The 19,159-nt window shown below is 43.0% G+C and overlaps 1 protein-coding gene across 1 annotated transcript; it reads right to left on the minus strand.

The window, feature by feature from the left end:
• Positions 1-9,501: 9,501 nt before the first annotated feature.
• On the minus strand, positions 9,502-17,848 carry LOC139434665 (zinc finger protein 664-like). Its single transcript, XM_071204555.1, has 2 exons — positions 17,603-17,848; positions 9,502-10,920 (listed from the first exon to the last, which is right to left on the minus strand). Exons 1-2 carry the CDS (start codon positions 17,796-17,798, stop codon positions 9,719-9,721), a joined length of 1,398 nt encoding a protein of 465 aa, XP_071060656.1. The 5' UTR covers positions 17,799-17,848; the 3' UTR covers positions 9,502-9,718.
• Positions 17,849-19,159: the final 1,311 nt, after the last annotated feature.

A 19,159-nucleotide genomic window follows, 5' to 3' on the forward strand; every position in this document is an offset into this window, starting at 1 on the left:
GCAAATATCTCTTCAGAAGGAGCAGTGACTCGCTGCTTCTTCAACGACAGCAGCATCTGGACTTTACTCATGTTTCCTAGATCACCTTTCCCTGCAGACTCCGTTAAACACACCGTTTCTCTCTCCGTCAAACTCTCAATCTGACTAGTGTTGCTAACGTGTGTCCAGCTAGCATGCTAAGCTAGCTCCTATAGTCCGAGGTAAACGCTCCAGAAAAAAGAGCACAGAGTCCGTTCAGAGGTTTATTCATACACACAGATGATGGATCAGTAGAGCTGGAGCTCACACACAATTTCTCAGGAACACAGAGAGAGAACCGGAGCGACGAGACGCCACATGCAGGGCTCGAGTTATGTGTGAGCTAGTGATGTATCCGGTCGCGAACGACGGGAGCCGGTGTCAGTACCACATGTGCTCGGGGTCCGTTACGCTTAGCAATGACGTCACGCATCGGCCGTACGGCAACCCAAGAAACAATAATAATAATTCTAAATAAAACAAGAAGTTCACCTAAATTACATTTAAGACACTGCAACGAAAGTAACAAAAACAATGTAATATCCTTTTTTTTCGTTTCAGAGAACACAAATTGGGTTATTTACATAATTATGTTTACACTGGTGGTGACATTTACGGGACACAATTCACTGGGTTATATAGTGTGTGTTGAACCACGGACGAGTTAGTGAGTGCACCTGTGTTGTGTTGTATTTCTAGCTTGTGTAGCGTGTATACAAGATCATCCTGCTGACTCCCATTCATCGGCTCTACAACACTTTCGATTGTTCTTTTTTAACATTCAAACATAAAAAATAACAATTGACATTAATCTGAATGAGGTAGGGGATTTATTATCATTACAACGTAATTTCCCGATCATTTAAATATGAATATGGTGAAATACATTCTTACAATAAGCGAAACATTTATTTAACTCCTGTTTGACAATAACTGTGAATTTATTTCCTTTTATTTAAAATTAGAAATCAAATTTGATCATACACCAATAGGGCGGGTCATACTCAGGTGCTATATGAATCTGAAGTTCGTGGCGGGCCATTTGAATCACCATTTGAATGCATAAATAACAGGATCGAAATAAAAATGTTGGTCATTAGTGGTCAATAAAGGTTTTGATTTGCAATATGTATACAACATATCGATATGTGTATGTAATTACATCAATGTTTTGTTTGTTTTTTAAAGTAAAATTTGCTAATATTTGAGGATTAAGATAAAAAAAGAAGTACTTTATTGATACCAATTGGGGAAATGTTTACGCTGCAGCAGCAAAAGACAAAGGCATTGTACATTAGACAGTTAAAAGACTAGAATTAAACAATCGAAAATGTAAACATCTTAAATAGAATTAAAATAGCATTACACAAATTAGAAAATAGACAGTGTGAACAGCTATCTTACCTGTTAACATATACATGTTAGGCTCACGTTGCCTTGGTTAAAGAGCCTGTTGTTTATTGCTTTGAATTCTTTAAAACAAATATTATCTTCCTAAACCTGTATGGTAGTCAGGAGCATCACATCCTAATGTTTATTGATATATTTAGAGGGAGGGGAGGAAGGTTTAAAAATTATGATTAGATACATTTCTACCATTACTTTAATTCATGGTGGTTTCAGTAATCCATCATCTAAAGGACTAATGTAATCTTTATGACTTTCAGAAAGGACAGGAGACCCACAGGTGCCTATCAATGATTGTCAACTGACAGCACAATGAGTCAAAGGACTAGCAGCAGCAGCAGCAGCAGCAGCAGCATGATGATGATGTTAAAGGTGACATGTCATGCTTTTCCGGTTATTACCCGTCCCCTTGTGTTATGAAGCTTTTTATGCATGTAAACGGTGTGCAGAGTCAAAACCCTCAAAGTACACCCTGTAGCGAGTACAACTCTAACACAGAGAAGAACTCCCCAAAACGCCTCGTTGGTGAAACGTCATCATCCATTTGATTCTTCCGGGTACATCAGGACGTCATGTTGTAACCGGAACGAAATGGACCAATCCGTGGAGCCGTTACGTTAAGTCCGCGGAGCCATTACGTTAAGCCCCCGCTGACAGTGTTGGGAAAGTTCACTTTCTACATGAACTAGTTCAGTTCACAGTTCACATATTTTAAAATGAACTAGTTCAGTTCATAGTTCATAATTCAAAATGTTGAACTAAAGTTCATGGTTTCAAAAATGAACTAATTTATAGTTTATAGTTCTTTTTTCAATACGTTGCTGCGAGCTATTATTTGTCTCCTGTACGATGTTAATGGGCCATTGCAATGTTTACAATATCCTCAGAGGGCCGTACAAGTTATTGACCTCTGCTTAAAAAAACTAAAATCACAGCCCATTCATTTCATTCTGTGCAAAGAAAAAGCAACCTCCTAATCCAGATATCTCACCATGACTCGCGTATGCATGCACGTGCAGGGTGTGGCGTGACCACCAACACAGAAAGATATGGACACAAGATGTGTGCAAATGTATTTAGTTTCCTATCCATGTGAACATGGTTTAAGTGGGGGGGACCTAACCTCCTCTAGAGGGGTCCGGGGGGCATGCTCCCCTGGGAAGATTTGTTGCACTTTGAGAGCAACATTAGGAGATCTATGGACACATCTCTCAACACCCAAACACAACTGTAAGCAGATTTTCTTTTAATGTATGGATATTTGACAAATCACTACCCTTTCAAACTGTATTCTTCTTTATTAATAACTGTCATATAGTATTTTATACCTGTTTACTTTATTCTCTTATTTTTTTTATAACTTTAAAAATGATCATATAAAGATGTGCCTTTACCTCACTGGTTGTAGACAAAGCTTCTTATATTCGTTAGCATAGCTAGCTTACCAGATGCTAATGATAACAACACAGTTATTGACTGTCTGATCAGTATGACAGATGAGCAGATCGCCACTGGGCTTTCAACTAAAGACACAGACACCCAGAAACTGCGGCATGTGTATGGACTTATCGGTACTGCAATTTCTGAAGTGCTGGAGTGGCGTTCTGGTGCTCTCCGTCAGAACTGCACCCCTGCTGTCAAGACATATACCACGTGATGACACGTTAGGCTCGTGTTGTGTTCAAGGACCCTGACCTTGGCCAGGAAAAACAGGCACTCGCTTGTTTAATTTTTTTGCGGTCTAGATTTCTTTCATTTTTTTATTTTTTGCGTGTGTTTATAAATTACCTCGAGGGCCGTACCAAATTGTCTCGCGGGCCGTATACGGACGGAGGCCGGAGGTTCCCCACCCCTGCCGTAGAGTCTCACTCTGAGCGAGTGCTGCTGCAGCTGCTCTCGGCTTCGTCCATACTAATTCATTCATTCATTCATTCAATGCTCGCCGGTTCCGCGGTTCCACATTGTTTGTTGTGAGGAGTCTGATATATTTAGTATATTTATATTTTAGTGCGATAGCCAGGGGTGACAGGCGCGTACGCGTCACAGGCAGCTTGCTGTTGCCAGATTGGGTGGTTTTCCGCATTATTTTGAAGCCTGTTTACGGTGTGTTTTAACTGGGTTTTCGGCTGAAAGGCATATGAAATCTGGCACACTTTTGAACGCCGTTATAATACAGTGCTGAGAATGAACGCACTTTTGAACGCCGTTATACAGCGCTGAGAATGAACGCGTTCTCAATTACGTTCATCTAGCGGAAATACAGTACGTTCAGTTCACGTTCGCCCAAAATATGAACGCGTTCATGAACGATCGTTCATTGAACGCGTTCAGGTACATCACTGCCCGCTGATTGGTCCAAATTGACCAATCCACGGACTTCCTCACACACACACGCAGCTCAGCTGATGTCTCCTCCGGGCTGCTGCTGATAACAGACAGTTGGGATCGCGGCGAAATTCTCTCTGCAGACCCATTCTCACAGCGTGTATCAACCTTTTTCTTCTCAATATCAAGCCACACTTATTGTTTTTACTTCGGCTGTGACTTTGTGTGTGGTCAGGGTGAGTTTGGCTGTGTTTCGCTGTGTATCGCTAAACAAGGAAATCACACCTCCACGGAGCTCAGCGCGATTCACAACGTGAAACAATCGGACGTTGTGAATCACCCCGAGCACACACAAAGTCTCAGCCGAAGTAAAAACAATAAGTGTGGCTTGATATTGAGAAGAAAAAGGTTGATAAACGCTGTGAGAATGGGTCTGCAGAGAGAATTTCGCCGCGATCGCAACTGTCTGTTATCAGCAGCAGCCCGGAGGAGACATCAGCTGAGCTGCGTGTGTGTGTGTGTGTGTGTGTGTGTGTGTGTGTGTGTGTGTGTGTGTGAGGAAGTCTGTGGATTGGTCAATCGGAGCACACTGGGCTCACACGGAGGGGGGCAAGAGCTCCAACGAGCCGCTTAGTGGAGAGAGTGAATACAAGTAGTTTACAGAGATGCTGTATGCGAAACAATGTGAGTTTGGAAAATTGCACAGTATTTTTCTATTGTAATATCCCTCAACAATGGTATTATGATCAGTAGAAAGGACCATGACATGTGACCTTTAAATGTGTTGTTTTAGGAACATCCATTGTAAATAAATGGAATTCAATGAACATTGAATAGCATGCATGCAGTTTGTCTGTGCCTTTTCCTCTGTGTTGTCCTGGCATATAGTCTCCCCCATGGTTTGCTGTGCTGCCGGAGGATAATCCAATCGCTCAGAGAAAGGAGTACAAATGTAAGGTGTCCCCACTGACACAGAGAGGAGGACAGAATGGCTGGCTCAAGTCAGCAGGAGCAATTTAACCAGGTACGGACTAATGTTGCCCGGGCAACGGCCCATTTGCCATTTTTGTCTGACCTGCCCCTCTGGAGAGAGTGAGAGTTTTTTTGTTTTCTATTGTGGCCGAATCAACATGATAAGCCCACAATTAGTATTGTAGCGTCTCGCTGCGGGAAACACACCTTGTCAGCACTGTCATCTGCCCCCAGTCACGTGACTTTGTTTACAATCTTAAAGGTCCCATGTCATGGCCATTTCCACTGATCATAATTCCATTGTTGAGGTCTACTGGAATAGATTTATAATTTTCCAAACTCACATTGGTTTCTCAAACAGCATCTCTGTAAACTACGTGTATTCACTGAATTTCACTCTCTGCCTTTAACGGCTCATTGTAGCTCCAATAGCTCCAGCCACCCCCCTCCCTGTGAGCACAGTGTGCTCTGATTGTTTGGGACGTTGTGAATCGCGCTGAGCTCCGTGGAGGTGTGGTTTCCTTGTTTAGCAACAGCGAAACACAGCCAAACTCATCCTGAGCACACACACACTTCACAGCCGAAGTAAAAACAATCAGTATGGCTTGATATTGAGTAAGAAAAAGGTTGATAAACGCTGTGAGAATGGGTCTGCAGAGAGAATTTTGCCGCGATCCCAACTGTCTGTTATCAGCCTGCAGCCAGGGAGGAGAGATCAGCAGAGCTGCCTGCACTGAGTGTGTGAGGAAGTCCGTGGATTGGTCAATTTGGACCAATCAGCGGGGGCTTAACGTAACGGCTCCGCGGACGTAACGTAACGGCTCCACGGATTGGTCCATTTGGTTCCGGGTACCGCACGACCGTATCGCGCCATAGCTCTGGGCGCGGCTACTGGCCATTCCTACGTCATGATACCCAGGAAGTAAACAATGGACAATGACGTATCTCCAACGAGGCGTTTTGGGGAGGTATTTTCTGTGTTAGAGTTGTACTCGCTACAGGGTGTACTTTGAGGGTTTTGACTCTGCAGACCGTTTACATGCATAAAAACCTTCATAACACACAAGGGGACGGGTAATAACCGGAAAAGCATGACATGGGACCTTTAAGGCCGCTACACACCAACCTGAGACCAAAGAACGCGTACCGAAGGCGTCCCGACTTTTACGTCCGCTACGTCGCCTGCGTCGGCTACGCTGCCCGCCTACGCCGCCCGCCTACGCCGCCCGCCTACGAACACACCGCAAAGACTTCAGTCGACGAGTGGCAATAACTGTCCTTACCAGCAGTAGTGTGTATTCGTCATTCAAAAGAGGCAACAGCCAATCAGAGTGATTTCTTCAACATGTTGAATCGGCCGAGGGAGGTGTGAAAATGTGCCGTAAAGCAACGACGGTGCGGGACACACCAACCTGAGTAGGGCGTCGCGAATGCCCGACTGCCTCTGACCTGACGGCCTCTGACTCCCAAAATCGGGTAGGTGTGTCAGGGCCTTGACAGCTGGAAGTAAAGGAAAGCCCTCCGGCCTCCTATGGTGATCATACCATGTGCCTGCCTGGCGTTAGAGTATAGGGGACAAACCAGGGGACTTTACTTCCTCTTGACACTGTCAGTTATTTACAAAAAAAAACCTAAATATACTTGTTCTAATTGTGCTTCTGTCTTTCTGTGTATTTTCATCTGCTCCGTAAACTCCCTCAACGGGGCCGCACGCTCTCTTTTCTTGATCACCCTCTCACGGAGAACACTTCACTCTCCCGCTTCATTGTAGTATTTCTGCCATGTCTCTACTACTGTTTGCTTCCGTCCCACACACCTGAATCTTATCACCCGGTGATTACTTATATGCACTCATAAGTTGAATGCTCCATCCTGTGTTCAATGTTGGAACTGCATTATACATTCAGCTTGTGCAGATACAATTAAAACAACCAAGATATATTATGGCTCCAACACTTCCCTTGCTTTGGTTCTTCTTCCTCATGCATTGTTTTGTTGGAACTATTCTTGGTTATTTTAATCTCTCTCTTTGGACAATCTGATCGCCATGCTTTGTGATTCCCCCCACACTGACTATACTATGGTTCCTTCTCAGTTTCTACCGCTGCACAACTTATCCCTATATTTGCCACAAATCACCAAGGCATGTCTTCAGACCAAAGAACTGTGACCAAACGTACAACATTGTCTGCACTGTATTGGCTTAGGTTCAAACATCCTCAATGGGTAACCGATGTGATCCAGGAATACTTCGTCCAGCACCGAAGTCCATAGGGACATGGCTTGGGAAACGGAAGGTCACCGGTACGAGTCCCCGAAAGACCAAGTGCAACCGATATGTCCCTGAGCAAGGCACCTTTGACGACACTGATACCCGGGCAGTACATATGGCAGCCCACTGCTCCCAACACTAGGATAGGTGAAATGCAGAATGTACATTTCCCCTCTGTGGGACGATTCATGGTATATTCTTCTACATGTACACACTTCAATTGCTGTATTATTTACTCGAGGAACTTATACTATACCTAATTGTTTATTATATAATTGTTTTCTGCTACTTAACACCTCAACATTATATCTCAGAGGAAAATATGGAACTTTTTATGGCACAATTTTATTTTACAGCTTATTTTACAGATTCAGATTTTTATACAAAATAAAATCATCTCGTGAATTATTTCGTATTTCAACAAAACATAAACTACCAAGCATCATAGCCAATAATGTTATTAAAAATAGCTCCAACTTTATCAGCTTGAATATTAAGGTGATGAACAAATTGATAAATACATAATAACAAATATGATTTATTAATAAATAAGTACTTTTACATTTGGTATTTAGATGATAACACTGCAAAAAGTATAATCATTTGTAATATTTCTATATCCCTGATAATCTTCAAAACCCTTTCTGGTTCTTTGAAGGCTCTATCCAGATTATCTTCTGGTTATTTTCTACATCAATCCCTATTATCTCTTACAACAACAAAAGACAACATCTTGGACATAACCGCAAGACTGTAACCTCTTCACATTCTGTTGAAATTGTGAGTCAATTACCAGCCATATCTCACACATTGCTGTTTTTAATCATTAATATGTGGATGACAGTTGAACTGGATGATGTAACATTTATGCCATCTGCTGGAAAGAAGACGTATCGCTCTGTTGGCGTCGTTTGGACAAGAAAAACAGAGTGAAGCTCTCATACCATAAACAATCTTTGAGTACAGACACCGTCCTGCAGAGAGCACACAGCCCAACAGCACGTTTTCGGTCTAGCGTCACTTTACAAAAACGTTTGCATTAAGACACTAAGACTAGCTGGTTCATTGTAAAGGTCAGTCCACCTTAAATGAGCAGTGGGTGATCAGCAGGTGAAAGGCAGGACATGGGAACTTGGTCCTGAGGAGATGTAACGATTATTAAATAAGAAATAGACGATTCAAGGGGTCAAAGAAATTAACATTTTTGATTATTAGCGAATCGGTTGCAGATGGATGAAAACAGGCTTAGGGAGTAACGTATTACATGTATCGGCATTAGGTCATCAGGACACAAAATAGGAAAATGTATTCCCTTACAGTTACAGAAGCAAAAACACTTATGTTTTAATAATAATAATAATATATTGGATTTATATAGCGCTTTTATAGTACCCAAAGACCCTTTACAATATGAGGGAGGAGGGGTAGATAGACTGGGGCAGGTAGACAGCAGACTAAGAAAAACAACAAAAACAACAAAACAAAACACAGTGGCAGTCAGGAGGAGGTCGAAAATGAGTGGGGGGGTGTTTTACGGATAGAGAGAGGTGAAAAGATGGGTTTTGAGGCGGGACTGGAACAGAGTGAGGGACTCTGACTCACGGAGGTCTTGGGGGAGGGAGTTCCAGAGCTTTGGGGCGGCCACAGAGAAGGCTCTGTCTCCAAAGCTCCGGAGATTGCCAATGGGGGTGGAAAGCAGGCCGGCCGAGGTGGATCTGAGGGTCCGGGGAGGATGGTAGGGGATGAGAAGGTCAGTGAGGTACGGGGGGGCCAGATGGTGGAGGGCTTTATAGGTAAGGACCAGGAGTTTGTAGTTGATGCGGTGAGTAACGGGAAGCCAGTGTAGTTCTTTGAGGACCGGGGTGATATGGTGCCATGATTTAGTGTGGGTGAGAAGTCTGGCGGCTGCGTTCTGAACACGCTGGAGTCTACTGAGGGAGGTGGAGCTGATGCCGTATAGGAGGGAGTTACAGTAGTCGAGGCGGGAGGAGATGAAGGCGTGAATGAGTCGCTCAGCTGCGGGGCGGGTAAGATAGGGACGGATTTTGGCAATGTTGCGGAGATGGAAAAATGAGATTTTGACAACTTGGCGGATGTGGGAGTCAAGGGAGAGGGTGGGATCGAATATAACCCCGAGGTTGCGTGCCTGGGTTGAGGGGGAAACAGGGGTGCCATCGATGGTCAGTGTGAGGTTGGGGGTTTTACTGAGGGTGGATTTGGAGCCGATGAGGAGGAGTTCAGTTTTGTTAACATTTATGTAAAACAGGGCTCATTAACAGGATAGCAATGATACAAAACATTTAGAAATAAAGAACAATACATTAAATCATCCTATATCTCTATATGAAAACTTGGAGCCCTCAATCCAAATAAAATGGTTCATCAACAGTCAGTGGTTAACGTATACATCAGAATGACAAAAACATTAAACATATTGTCCACTTATGTTGATAAAGATGGAGTTCATTTAAGTCTTATATGGATGTTGTACAACAATGTTAATCCAGTCAGAAAGATTCCTCTCACGTGTGAACTGTCATAAAACTTATTCATTGTCCTCTCCATCAGCTTCTGATTCCATGTGTTCAGCTGAGCTGCTGATTGGAGGCTGCCTCTCTGTTATCCTCAGTTTAAATTTCATTAAGCTGTGAGGACTGACGACCAACACAATTGTGCCTTTTGAAATGATTACGCCATTTAGATCTTTTGTCACAAACAGACTGATTAGATGTGTGTTTTCTCTCCTGTGTGGACTCTCATGTGTGTCTTTAATTTCATATTCACGGCAAAAGCTTTCTTACAGACTGAGCATTTGAATGGTTTCTCTCCTGTGTGGACTCTCATGTGTGCCTTTAAACTTCCACTCTGTGCAAAAGCTTTCTTACAGACTGAGCAGATGTGTGGTTTCTCTCCTGTGTGGACTATCATGTGTGTCTTTAAATTCATATTCATGGCAAAAGCTTTGTTACAGACTGAGCATTTGAATGGTTTCTCTCCTGTGTGGACTCTCATGTGTTCCTTTAAACTTCCACTGTGTGAAAAAGCTTTCTTACAGACTGAGCAGATGTGTGTTTTCTCTCCTGTGTGGACTCTCATGTGTGTCTTTAAATTTTCCTTCCGTGAAAAAGCATTCTCACAGACTGAGCATTTGAATGCTTTCTCTCCTGTGTGGACTCTCATGTGTGTCTTTAAACTTCCACGCCGTGAAAAAGTTTTCTCACAGACTGAGCATTTGAATGGTTTCTCTCCTGTGTGGACTCTCATGTGTGTCTTTAAATTTTCCTTCCGTGAAATAGCTTTCTCACAGACTGAGCATTTGAATGATTTCTCTCCTATGTGGATTCTCATGTGTTGATTTAGATCTCTTCTATGTCTAAAAGCTTTCTTACAGACTGAGCAGCTGAATGGTTTCTTTTCAGCACTACGTCGGGGATCACTGAAAGATTCTTGTCTATTTTTCAGTGAGTTTGAGCCTGAGGCAGGTTCTCTGGTCTCCTTCCAATCAGCACTGTGTTCAGCGTCAGGTTCAGAAGAGTCATCAGTGTCTTTAGAAGAGTCTCCAGTGTCGTCCTCAGTCTTTGGTTGTAAACTGCTCTCTGGATCCGAGTCCCTGGCTGGTTCTGGTCCTCGACAGTCATCTCCATCAGCTTCTGTTTCCATGTGATCAGTTTGTCTTTGATGAGGCTGTGAGGACTGAGATTTCTCTTTATCATCTTCACTCTTCACAGGGTCAGGAGTGAAAGTGGACTTGGTGATATCAGCCTCCTCCAGCTCCTGAAGCGGCTCTCCCTCCTGACTGATCCTGAGTTCCTCCTGTTCCTGCTTGATGTGTGGGGGGGGCTCTGGGTTCTCCTGGTCCAGACTGGAGCTCCACTCCTGCTGGTCAGGGAAAGGCTCTTCTTTAACCACCACCAGCTGCTGGACATCTGCAGGAAACAGGAAACACACTGTTATATCAGTCTTGGACCTAGTCAATATAATTAGGTATGTTATTGAATTACAGTTTCCAGAGAAGAGAGGCCCATAGTCTCTTCCGCAATTATTAGGGGTGAGCGGAAGTGCAAAAAGGCCCTCCTCAGGATAATACAGTTAAGTCCTGTTAGGTGGTTCATATCCTGACAGGGTATGAACTACACTTAAAGAGGTCACGAGATAATGACCGACATGACCTCTATCTCTCAAAGTAACACCCTCGCTGGAATAAAGGCACTCTTACTCTCTTACTTTTTAACATTATACTCAAAGGGCCAGCAAATATCCCCCCGGGCCAGATTTGGCCCGCCAATTGAATAGCCCTGCACTACGCCTACATTATAGAATGAAAATACTGTTACAAATGAAAATCCTGCATTCAAACTAGGGCTGCTCGATTATGGCAAAAATCATAATCACAATTATGTCTGGTAAATATTGATAGTTAGTAAAAGTTGACTGTACGCTAGAGACCGGAGGATAAAGACATGGCAACTAAAGCTTCCCTTGTGACGTGTTTATATGGATTTATTAAACAGACTGCAAGTCACAACACAACCTGGCTGAGGGCTTTTAGGGAGGGGGGGGGGGGGGGGGCAGGATGTATAACGCAAGACACATTGAGAGCATCATTGCGAAAGGGAATGCAGCAAAAGAATAGTTTTTTTTTCGATGACGTTGTTTTCATAATCGTTGCAAGCCAAAATCGTAATAGATTAAAATACGGTTAATTGCACAGCCCTAATTTAAACCTTATTTAAGTAAAAGTATGCAAGTATTATCAGAACATTTTACGGCACCCTCTTATGTCACAGTAATGATGGTGCAGTAAAATGTTCCTCGTCAGTGTTTCATTTATGATGTTTCTTGATTGTTTGGAATGTTGCATTTTACTGCTGTACATGTTTAAAGTTCTGCTTGTATACATGAGGGATGAGGGAACCTGCTAAATATTAAAATATGTTTGTTTTTTATATACAGTACCAGTCAAAAGTTTGGACACCTTCTCATTCAATTGATTTTGTTTATTTTAATGTGTTTCTACTTTGTAGATTAATACTGAAGACATCAAAACTATGAAAGAACACATATGGAATTATCTAGTTAACAAAAAAGTGTGATTTTTTATTCTAGATTCTTCAAAGCAGCCCCCTTTTGCCTTGATGACAGCATTGCACACTCTGGGCTTCTCTCAGTCAGCTTCACGAGGATGTTAGTGCAATTAATGGTTCACCAACTTTAACTGTTAACACAGAGAGAGAGAGATCAATAAAACATAAACACAGATATGGTTGAGATTATTCAATATTTAGTTGCACAACAACAAATAATAATATTGGAGTATATCACCTCGCTTCAACAGCAACCAATCGCGGAAATGCCCCAACGAGTAGCAGTTTTACACAGGCATATATAGCTACTGTAATGAACACACACACATTTCCCCCTATGAATGCCATACTTGTATATGTTTCAGATGTCGAAAGGTATTAGCGAATCCGGTGCTTAAACAAATAGCTCTAAACCCCTGGCCAAAATGTCCCTAAATGAAGTCCGAGTTTGAAATATATCTCAAATAATGTATGCACTGCCATTTCTCCACATAAACATAACCGTCTGCAATGAAACGGTTGTCTCGTCTGTGCTCCACTTCCTACTTGGTGCACCGGTAAGTTTCTCGTGCGAACGAGAAACTTTTTTTTCTCTCTATGAACCTTTAGGGCAGGGCTATTCAACTTCATTAGCAAGTGGGCCAAATAGGAAAATCACTGGGGGTTTGTGGGCCACACAATACTTTGTCAAGGAATCACTACAAATAACTCTTGCTTACAGTAGTGTTAATATATACTAATACGAACAGTAATTTACACACATCTGGTTCTCCATAGTTATATGTGTATTCCCAAGTGAAAGAAATGTGTTTAATCTTAATCTCGATGTAGTGCTATAGTCTATAGTTTTCTCTCTATGAACCCTCCAGGGCTCCGTATGTATATCTCTCTCAGAATATATATTCTGTATGTATGTATGTATACATACATTACAACCCTACTAACCCAAGTACAGAGCTTTCGACAGGGAACTCCTTCGTCTCCATTTGGCGGTTCGCCATTTCCGTTTCCTGCTGGAAGGCCAGGAGTTTGCGACGTTCGTGGATCACAAGCCACTGACTTTCTGCATGTCCAAAGCGGCCGAGCCGTGGTCTGCCCGACAGCAATGCCAGCTTTCGTACATCTCCGAGTACACCACGGAAATAACGACACATCGCTGGCAAGGCTAACGTGGTCGCAGACTGCCTCTCCAGAGCGGTCATCAGAGCTGTGCAGCTGGGCCTCGATTACCTCCGCATGGGCGCTGACCAGGCAGCTGACCACGGGGTCCAGACCCTCAAGGTCTTGGTCACAGGATTACGCTTGGAGGAGGTCACGGTCGGTGACTCGGGCGAAGCTGTGGTGTGACATCTCCGCGGGCCAGCCTCGACCGCCAGTCACAATTTTTCCGACCGTGAAGTTGGTGTCGCTGAAGTTGGTGTGGCAGGGGCTTAAGAAGGACGTGAGGTCCTGGGTCAACTCATGCGTGGCCTGTCAACGTGCTAAGGTCCACCACCATACTAGGGCACCTTTTGGACTTTTTGTGGTTCCCGAGGGGAGGTTTGACCATGTCAATGTCGACATCGTAGGTCCGTTTCCCCCCTCTCATGGTTTCACCTACCTGTTTACGATGGTGGACAGGACGTTGGCTTCCGACGTCACCCGCGCTTTCATCGGCACGTGGGTGGGGCACTTCGGGACTCCGTCTGACCTCTCCTCTGACCGCGGTTCTCAGTTCACCTAGGAGCTGTGGAACGCGGTTGCTGTGGGTTTGGGGGTCAAGCTGCACCGCACCACCGCATATCACCCCCAGGCTAATGGATTGTGTGAGCGGTTTCACCGATCCATGAAGGCGTCACTGCACGACAGATTGGGTGGATAAACTCCCGTGGATTATGCTCGGCCTCAGGTGTGCCCCCAAAGAAGACCTGCAGTCCTCGTTGGCAGAGCTCGTCAATGGCCAGACGCTGCGGGTCCCCGGGGAATTCATCCCCGCCGCCACTGTGCCCTGGTCTGCAGCCGGGCAGCGCTCCTCCCTGCTGGAGACCGCCGGGACATTCAAGCCCGTCCACACGTCGCAGCACAGCAACCCAGCTTTCCGGGTGTCCCCCAGATTACGGTCGGCGGATTTCGTTTTTATTCGCCACGACGCCCACCGCGGCCCCCTTACAACGGCCCATTCAGGGTCATACGACACAGGGTCAAGATGCCTGGTGGTGGACGTTGGTGGCAGGCCTGAGACTGTGTCCGTCGATCGGATTAAGTCTGCTCACGTGGACGTTTCCAGGCCGTTGGAGTCAGTGTTAATTTTGTCAACGAAAACTATGACGAAAAATGTTCGTCAACAACCTATTTTACATGACTAAGATGAGACGATGGCGAGCTAAAAATAGTTTCTTGATAATGAAAACTTTGACGAAATGTATATTTAGTTTTCGTTGACGAGACGGGACTAAGGTGTTAATGGTGGACTATCGGACATTCAAAATGCAGCATATTTTCCCCCAATTGTCGGTCTTGTCTGTCAAAATGCATCTTACGTTTCTAACTTGCAATTAGGGGTGGGCGATATGACGATATATATCGTCGTGACGATATTAGGTCTCCACGATATGCTTTTTCAGAGATATCGTCCTATCGTGATAAAAAAAATATATATATATATTGCGGGAGGGGAAGAGGCTCTCCGTGCGCGGCGCAGGGGGCTATGACAGCGGACGGAGAGCCTCTTCCCCTCCCGCTCCCCCAGCCTCACCTACTGATTTTAATTTCACCATATATCAAGCCCGATCGATTTCACAATGTCAGCGCACCTCTGCTTTCGTTCAGTCCGAGTTGTTTGACACGCTCCCAAAGTCCCCGCCCCCTTTCTTTGCAGCAAGGGAAAATACACTGTTGGCAGTCTGCACACACAGCAATAATGGACGGAGAGTCAGATTCTGATGTAGAAGAATTCGATTTAGTCCCCAAAAAGAACTCTACGTCTGTGGTATGGAAATATTTTGGATATAACACAACAGACACGGAGCAAACAAATGTAATTTGCAAAATGTGCAAAAAAGGAAATTTCAAAGCGACAGATGGCAACACGTCGGGCTTACGAGACCACCTCAAACGCAAGCACCAGAAAGAGCATGCAGAGACTGTAAGAGTGCAAGGTCCCCCGCGTGTGAATGCACAATCTACCGCAGCGACTGCACCAAAACTACCATAGGGCAGGCATTTCATAAAGGGGCTCCTTATGGAAAGACTAGCAAACGGTGGAAAGACATAACTGACGCGGTGGCGTTTTATGTTTTTCCCTTCAGTTATGCTAAAGTATTTTATTACACTTCAAGTCTACTCTAAAGTTTACATTTTAATTGTTTGGCACTGACTTTTCCTCATTGATGTTTTATGTTTTACTTAGTTATGTTTTACCCTCCTTTTCATGTTTATTGATGTTCACTGCTCACTTGTTCATTCACGGATTCATTTCTGAAATAAAACCAGCTTGAAATGCTATTTTGGTCTGTTACTCCTTTTTGTTTTAGTTTCTGTTACCTTGTAGGTGCTTGTACTGTTAAGTAACATGAAAAATATCCATAATAACCGACATGAAAAAATATCGTGATATATATCGTCTATCGTGATACTGCTTGAAAATATCGTGATAACATATTTTTCAATATCGCCCACCCCTACTTGCAATATCATTATTTCTGCTCTCTTCACTCCAGAAGAGCGATCTCCCTGTGTCTCTCTGTGTGCGGGGGGCAGGGCCTAACAGACACGCTGCAGCGGCACACAGAGATCTGCCGGGGACGGAGCATTCAAAAGTATAGAGACATTCTACAAGGCTCGATGTGGACAAAGCTCGTTTGCCATTAGTGTTTTCTCGTTAGCGCATTGACACGAGTAGAGTAGTCTGTCCAAACAGCCGGCCAAAAGGCGTCATATTCAGTCGGAGAAATGCACAATTTTCGACATCCTTAACTCGTTTTCTCCATTTCAGAATAATATATATGATATGTTTTATAATGATTGATCATAAAAGTGTTCTCAAAGCTGGTAAAGGTGCAGCTAGTTTGAATGACTTTGTATACTGCAGGGTAGCTTGTGGATTTACTCCAGGTGGAACTAAAGTCTGATTTAACACTTGATTATATTTCACATCATTCATCCAGATCTGTAAAGTAACTAAAGGTATTAAATACATGTAGTGGAGTAAAAGTACACCATGTAGCTCTGAAATGTAGTGGAGTAGAAGAACACAGTAGCAAAACATTTAAATACTCCAGTAAAGTACAAGTACCTCAACATTTTACTCAAGTACAGTACAATATAATAACATTATATATATTTCATTTATTTCACATTTAAATAAAGCAATTAATTCGATTAACAATTTGTTAGTTTTTCCCTTTAACAAATAACAAAAAGTAAATAGAAGAATACCGTTAAAGTACCGGATCGATAAGCAGTATCGATAAGACTAGTAGTACTGTAAAAAACCGTAACGATACCCATCCCTAGATATTACACAAGTAAAGTGTTAAGAGAGTGAAATGTTGCTTTACGAATGTCAACAGTTGATGCTGTCCCATTGATTCCGATTTCAGAAACCTGTATTGGTTTAGAGAGAGAAAACATTTTGCCTATAAGTTGACTAAAATGCAATTTTTCATCGACCAAAACTAGACTAAAACGTTTTGAGTTTTCGTCGACTAAAACTAGACTAAAACTATGAAGGATAGAAATGACTAAAATGTGACGAAAACTAATAACCATTTTGGTCTAAAGACTAAATCAAAAACAGCTGCCAAAATTAACACTGGTTGAAGTTGGCTCTGCCCCCACGTCGGGGCCTCCTCCCATGTCCCGCCCCCTGTGGAGATGCCCTCGCCCTCGTGGGCGCCCCTGCCCTCGCCTGTGGCCCCGCCCTCCTCGGCCCCTGTGGTCCGTACGCGCCGGGTGGTACTTCCTCCCAGGCGCGAAGGTTTGACCATGGGTGAATTCTGGGGGGGCTTGTGTGGCGATTGACATTATTCACCCATGGACCTATGGGTTGGGGTATTGTTCCGCACGGACATTTGAGTTAGCCGGACTTCCCGTTTACCCCAGTCTTGCTTCCCGGGCTTGAAGTGTTTACATGTGTGTTAATGCTAAATAAAAGTCTAGCTTGTACCTATGATGAGCCTCCGACTCCCGTCTTATATTAATATTGAAATCAGTACATTACATGGCATATTATTCAATGTTTTCATATTATTCAATGTATGTATTTTTCTAAATATATTTATTTTGGTAGGTTTGCTCTTCCGTGATAAACTATTATTATTATAATTAAGTACATTTGTCTCATAATACTTACATACTTGTACTTAAAGATATGAATGCAGTACTTTAACTTATTATTAGTATTTTCACAGTGTGGTGTTTGTACTTTTACTTCAGGATCTACTACCTGCAGCAAGTGCTGATAAAGAGTCTAAAGGGTTATTAATGCGATAATAAAGTGTTACTGAAGAGTGTAAAGTGTTAATGAAGAGTAAAGGGAACATACCTGCTCTGTGTATCCGAAGCTGAGGCTGTAAAACAGCGTCCAGTAGTTTCTGGAGTCTCTTGTTCTCCTCTTTGGAAAGAAACAGCTCCTCCTCGAGCTCTGATAGTGTTTGTTCAAACAGAGCAAATATCTCTTCAGAATCAGCAGCAGTGACTCGCTGCTTCTTCAACGACAGCAGCATTTGGACTTTACTCATGTTTCCTAGATCACCTTTCCCTGCAGACTCCGTTAAACACACCGTTTCTCTCTCCGTCAAACTCTCAATCTGACTAGTGTTGCTAACGTGTTTCCAGCTAGCATGCTAAGCTAGCTCCTATAGTCCGAGGTAAACGCTCCAGAAAAAAGAGCACAGAGTCCGTTCAGAGGTTTATCCAGACACACAGATGATGGATCAGTAGAGCTGGAGCTCACACACACTTTCTCAGGAACACAGAGAGAACCGTAGCGACGAGACGCCACATGCAGGGCTCGAGTTATGTGTGAGCTAGTGATGTATCCGGTCGCGAACGACGGGAGCCGGTGTCAGCATAGATATATATAAACACTAGATGGCTCACACGCGCTGCTGGCCAATGGAGACCGACGTTGCCACTTGGCCGCCATCACGCTACAGGCAGTGCTCTCATTCATAACATTATGGTTTACTATTTAAATAACCATAGCTTGCTCAATTTTTAACCGATTTTCAAACGGTTTGGTTTTTTATAAACATTAAAGATGTAGTTATGATACTGCATACTTATAATCATGGACTTTCATATGAAAATAACATTAATCAGATAAAGCAATAGCTATACACACACACAAGGTATTTATATTAAATATTTGCCGGTGTATATATTTCCATTTATTTTATTATATTGTCAATATTTAAAATAAATTATAAATAAATTATAAAATTAAAATACATTTATATTTTATATATAAAAATCGGTCTCATGTTACCACTCTGTAAACCAAGAGTTGTTAATTGAGCAATGCCTTAGCTTGAAGAACAGGGACACAACTAATGACAATAGCATATGTTGGTATATTATTTAGATATTCACACCTTTATCAGAAGAACCAAACCAACATAAAATGTGCTCACAGACAGGCCAGTTCTGTCTAATTTATCACAATTATTCTTGACATGAGATCTTCATATCATCCTAGTTTTGTATTTAGTTTCTAGATTTGTAAACAAATCCAGAACCTTTGAAATATGTTAGTGAAAAAAGACCAAGAATAATATAAACTGTACCATATGTCCTTCTGTAGTCCATTTGTGGTTTGTCTTGACTCACCCCGGCTGATATATCACAAAATCCACTGTTTAAATTGTTCCCTATATTGCCCCTATGCCCCTGTAAGGTGTCCTTGGGTGTTATGAAAGGCGGCCCCCCAAAATAATTGTATTATTATTATTAAGAAGAACAACTTGGTGTGGTGTGGAGGGGATGTAGGAAGCAGGAGCAGGTGGGGAGAGATGGGGCTTCAAGGTTCAAGGTTATTTGTTTTAAATGTGTCTTGCACACAATAAAATAAAATACAGTATACCACAAAACCAATAAGACA

This window comes from Pseudochaenichthys georgianus, chromosome 10, assembly GCF_902827115.2.
Source record: "Pseudochaenichthys georgianus chromosome 10, fPseGeo1.2, whole genome shotgun sequence".
NCBI lineage: Eukaryota > Metazoa > Chordata > Actinopteri > Perciformes > Channichthyidae > Pseudochaenichthys > Pseudochaenichthys georgianus.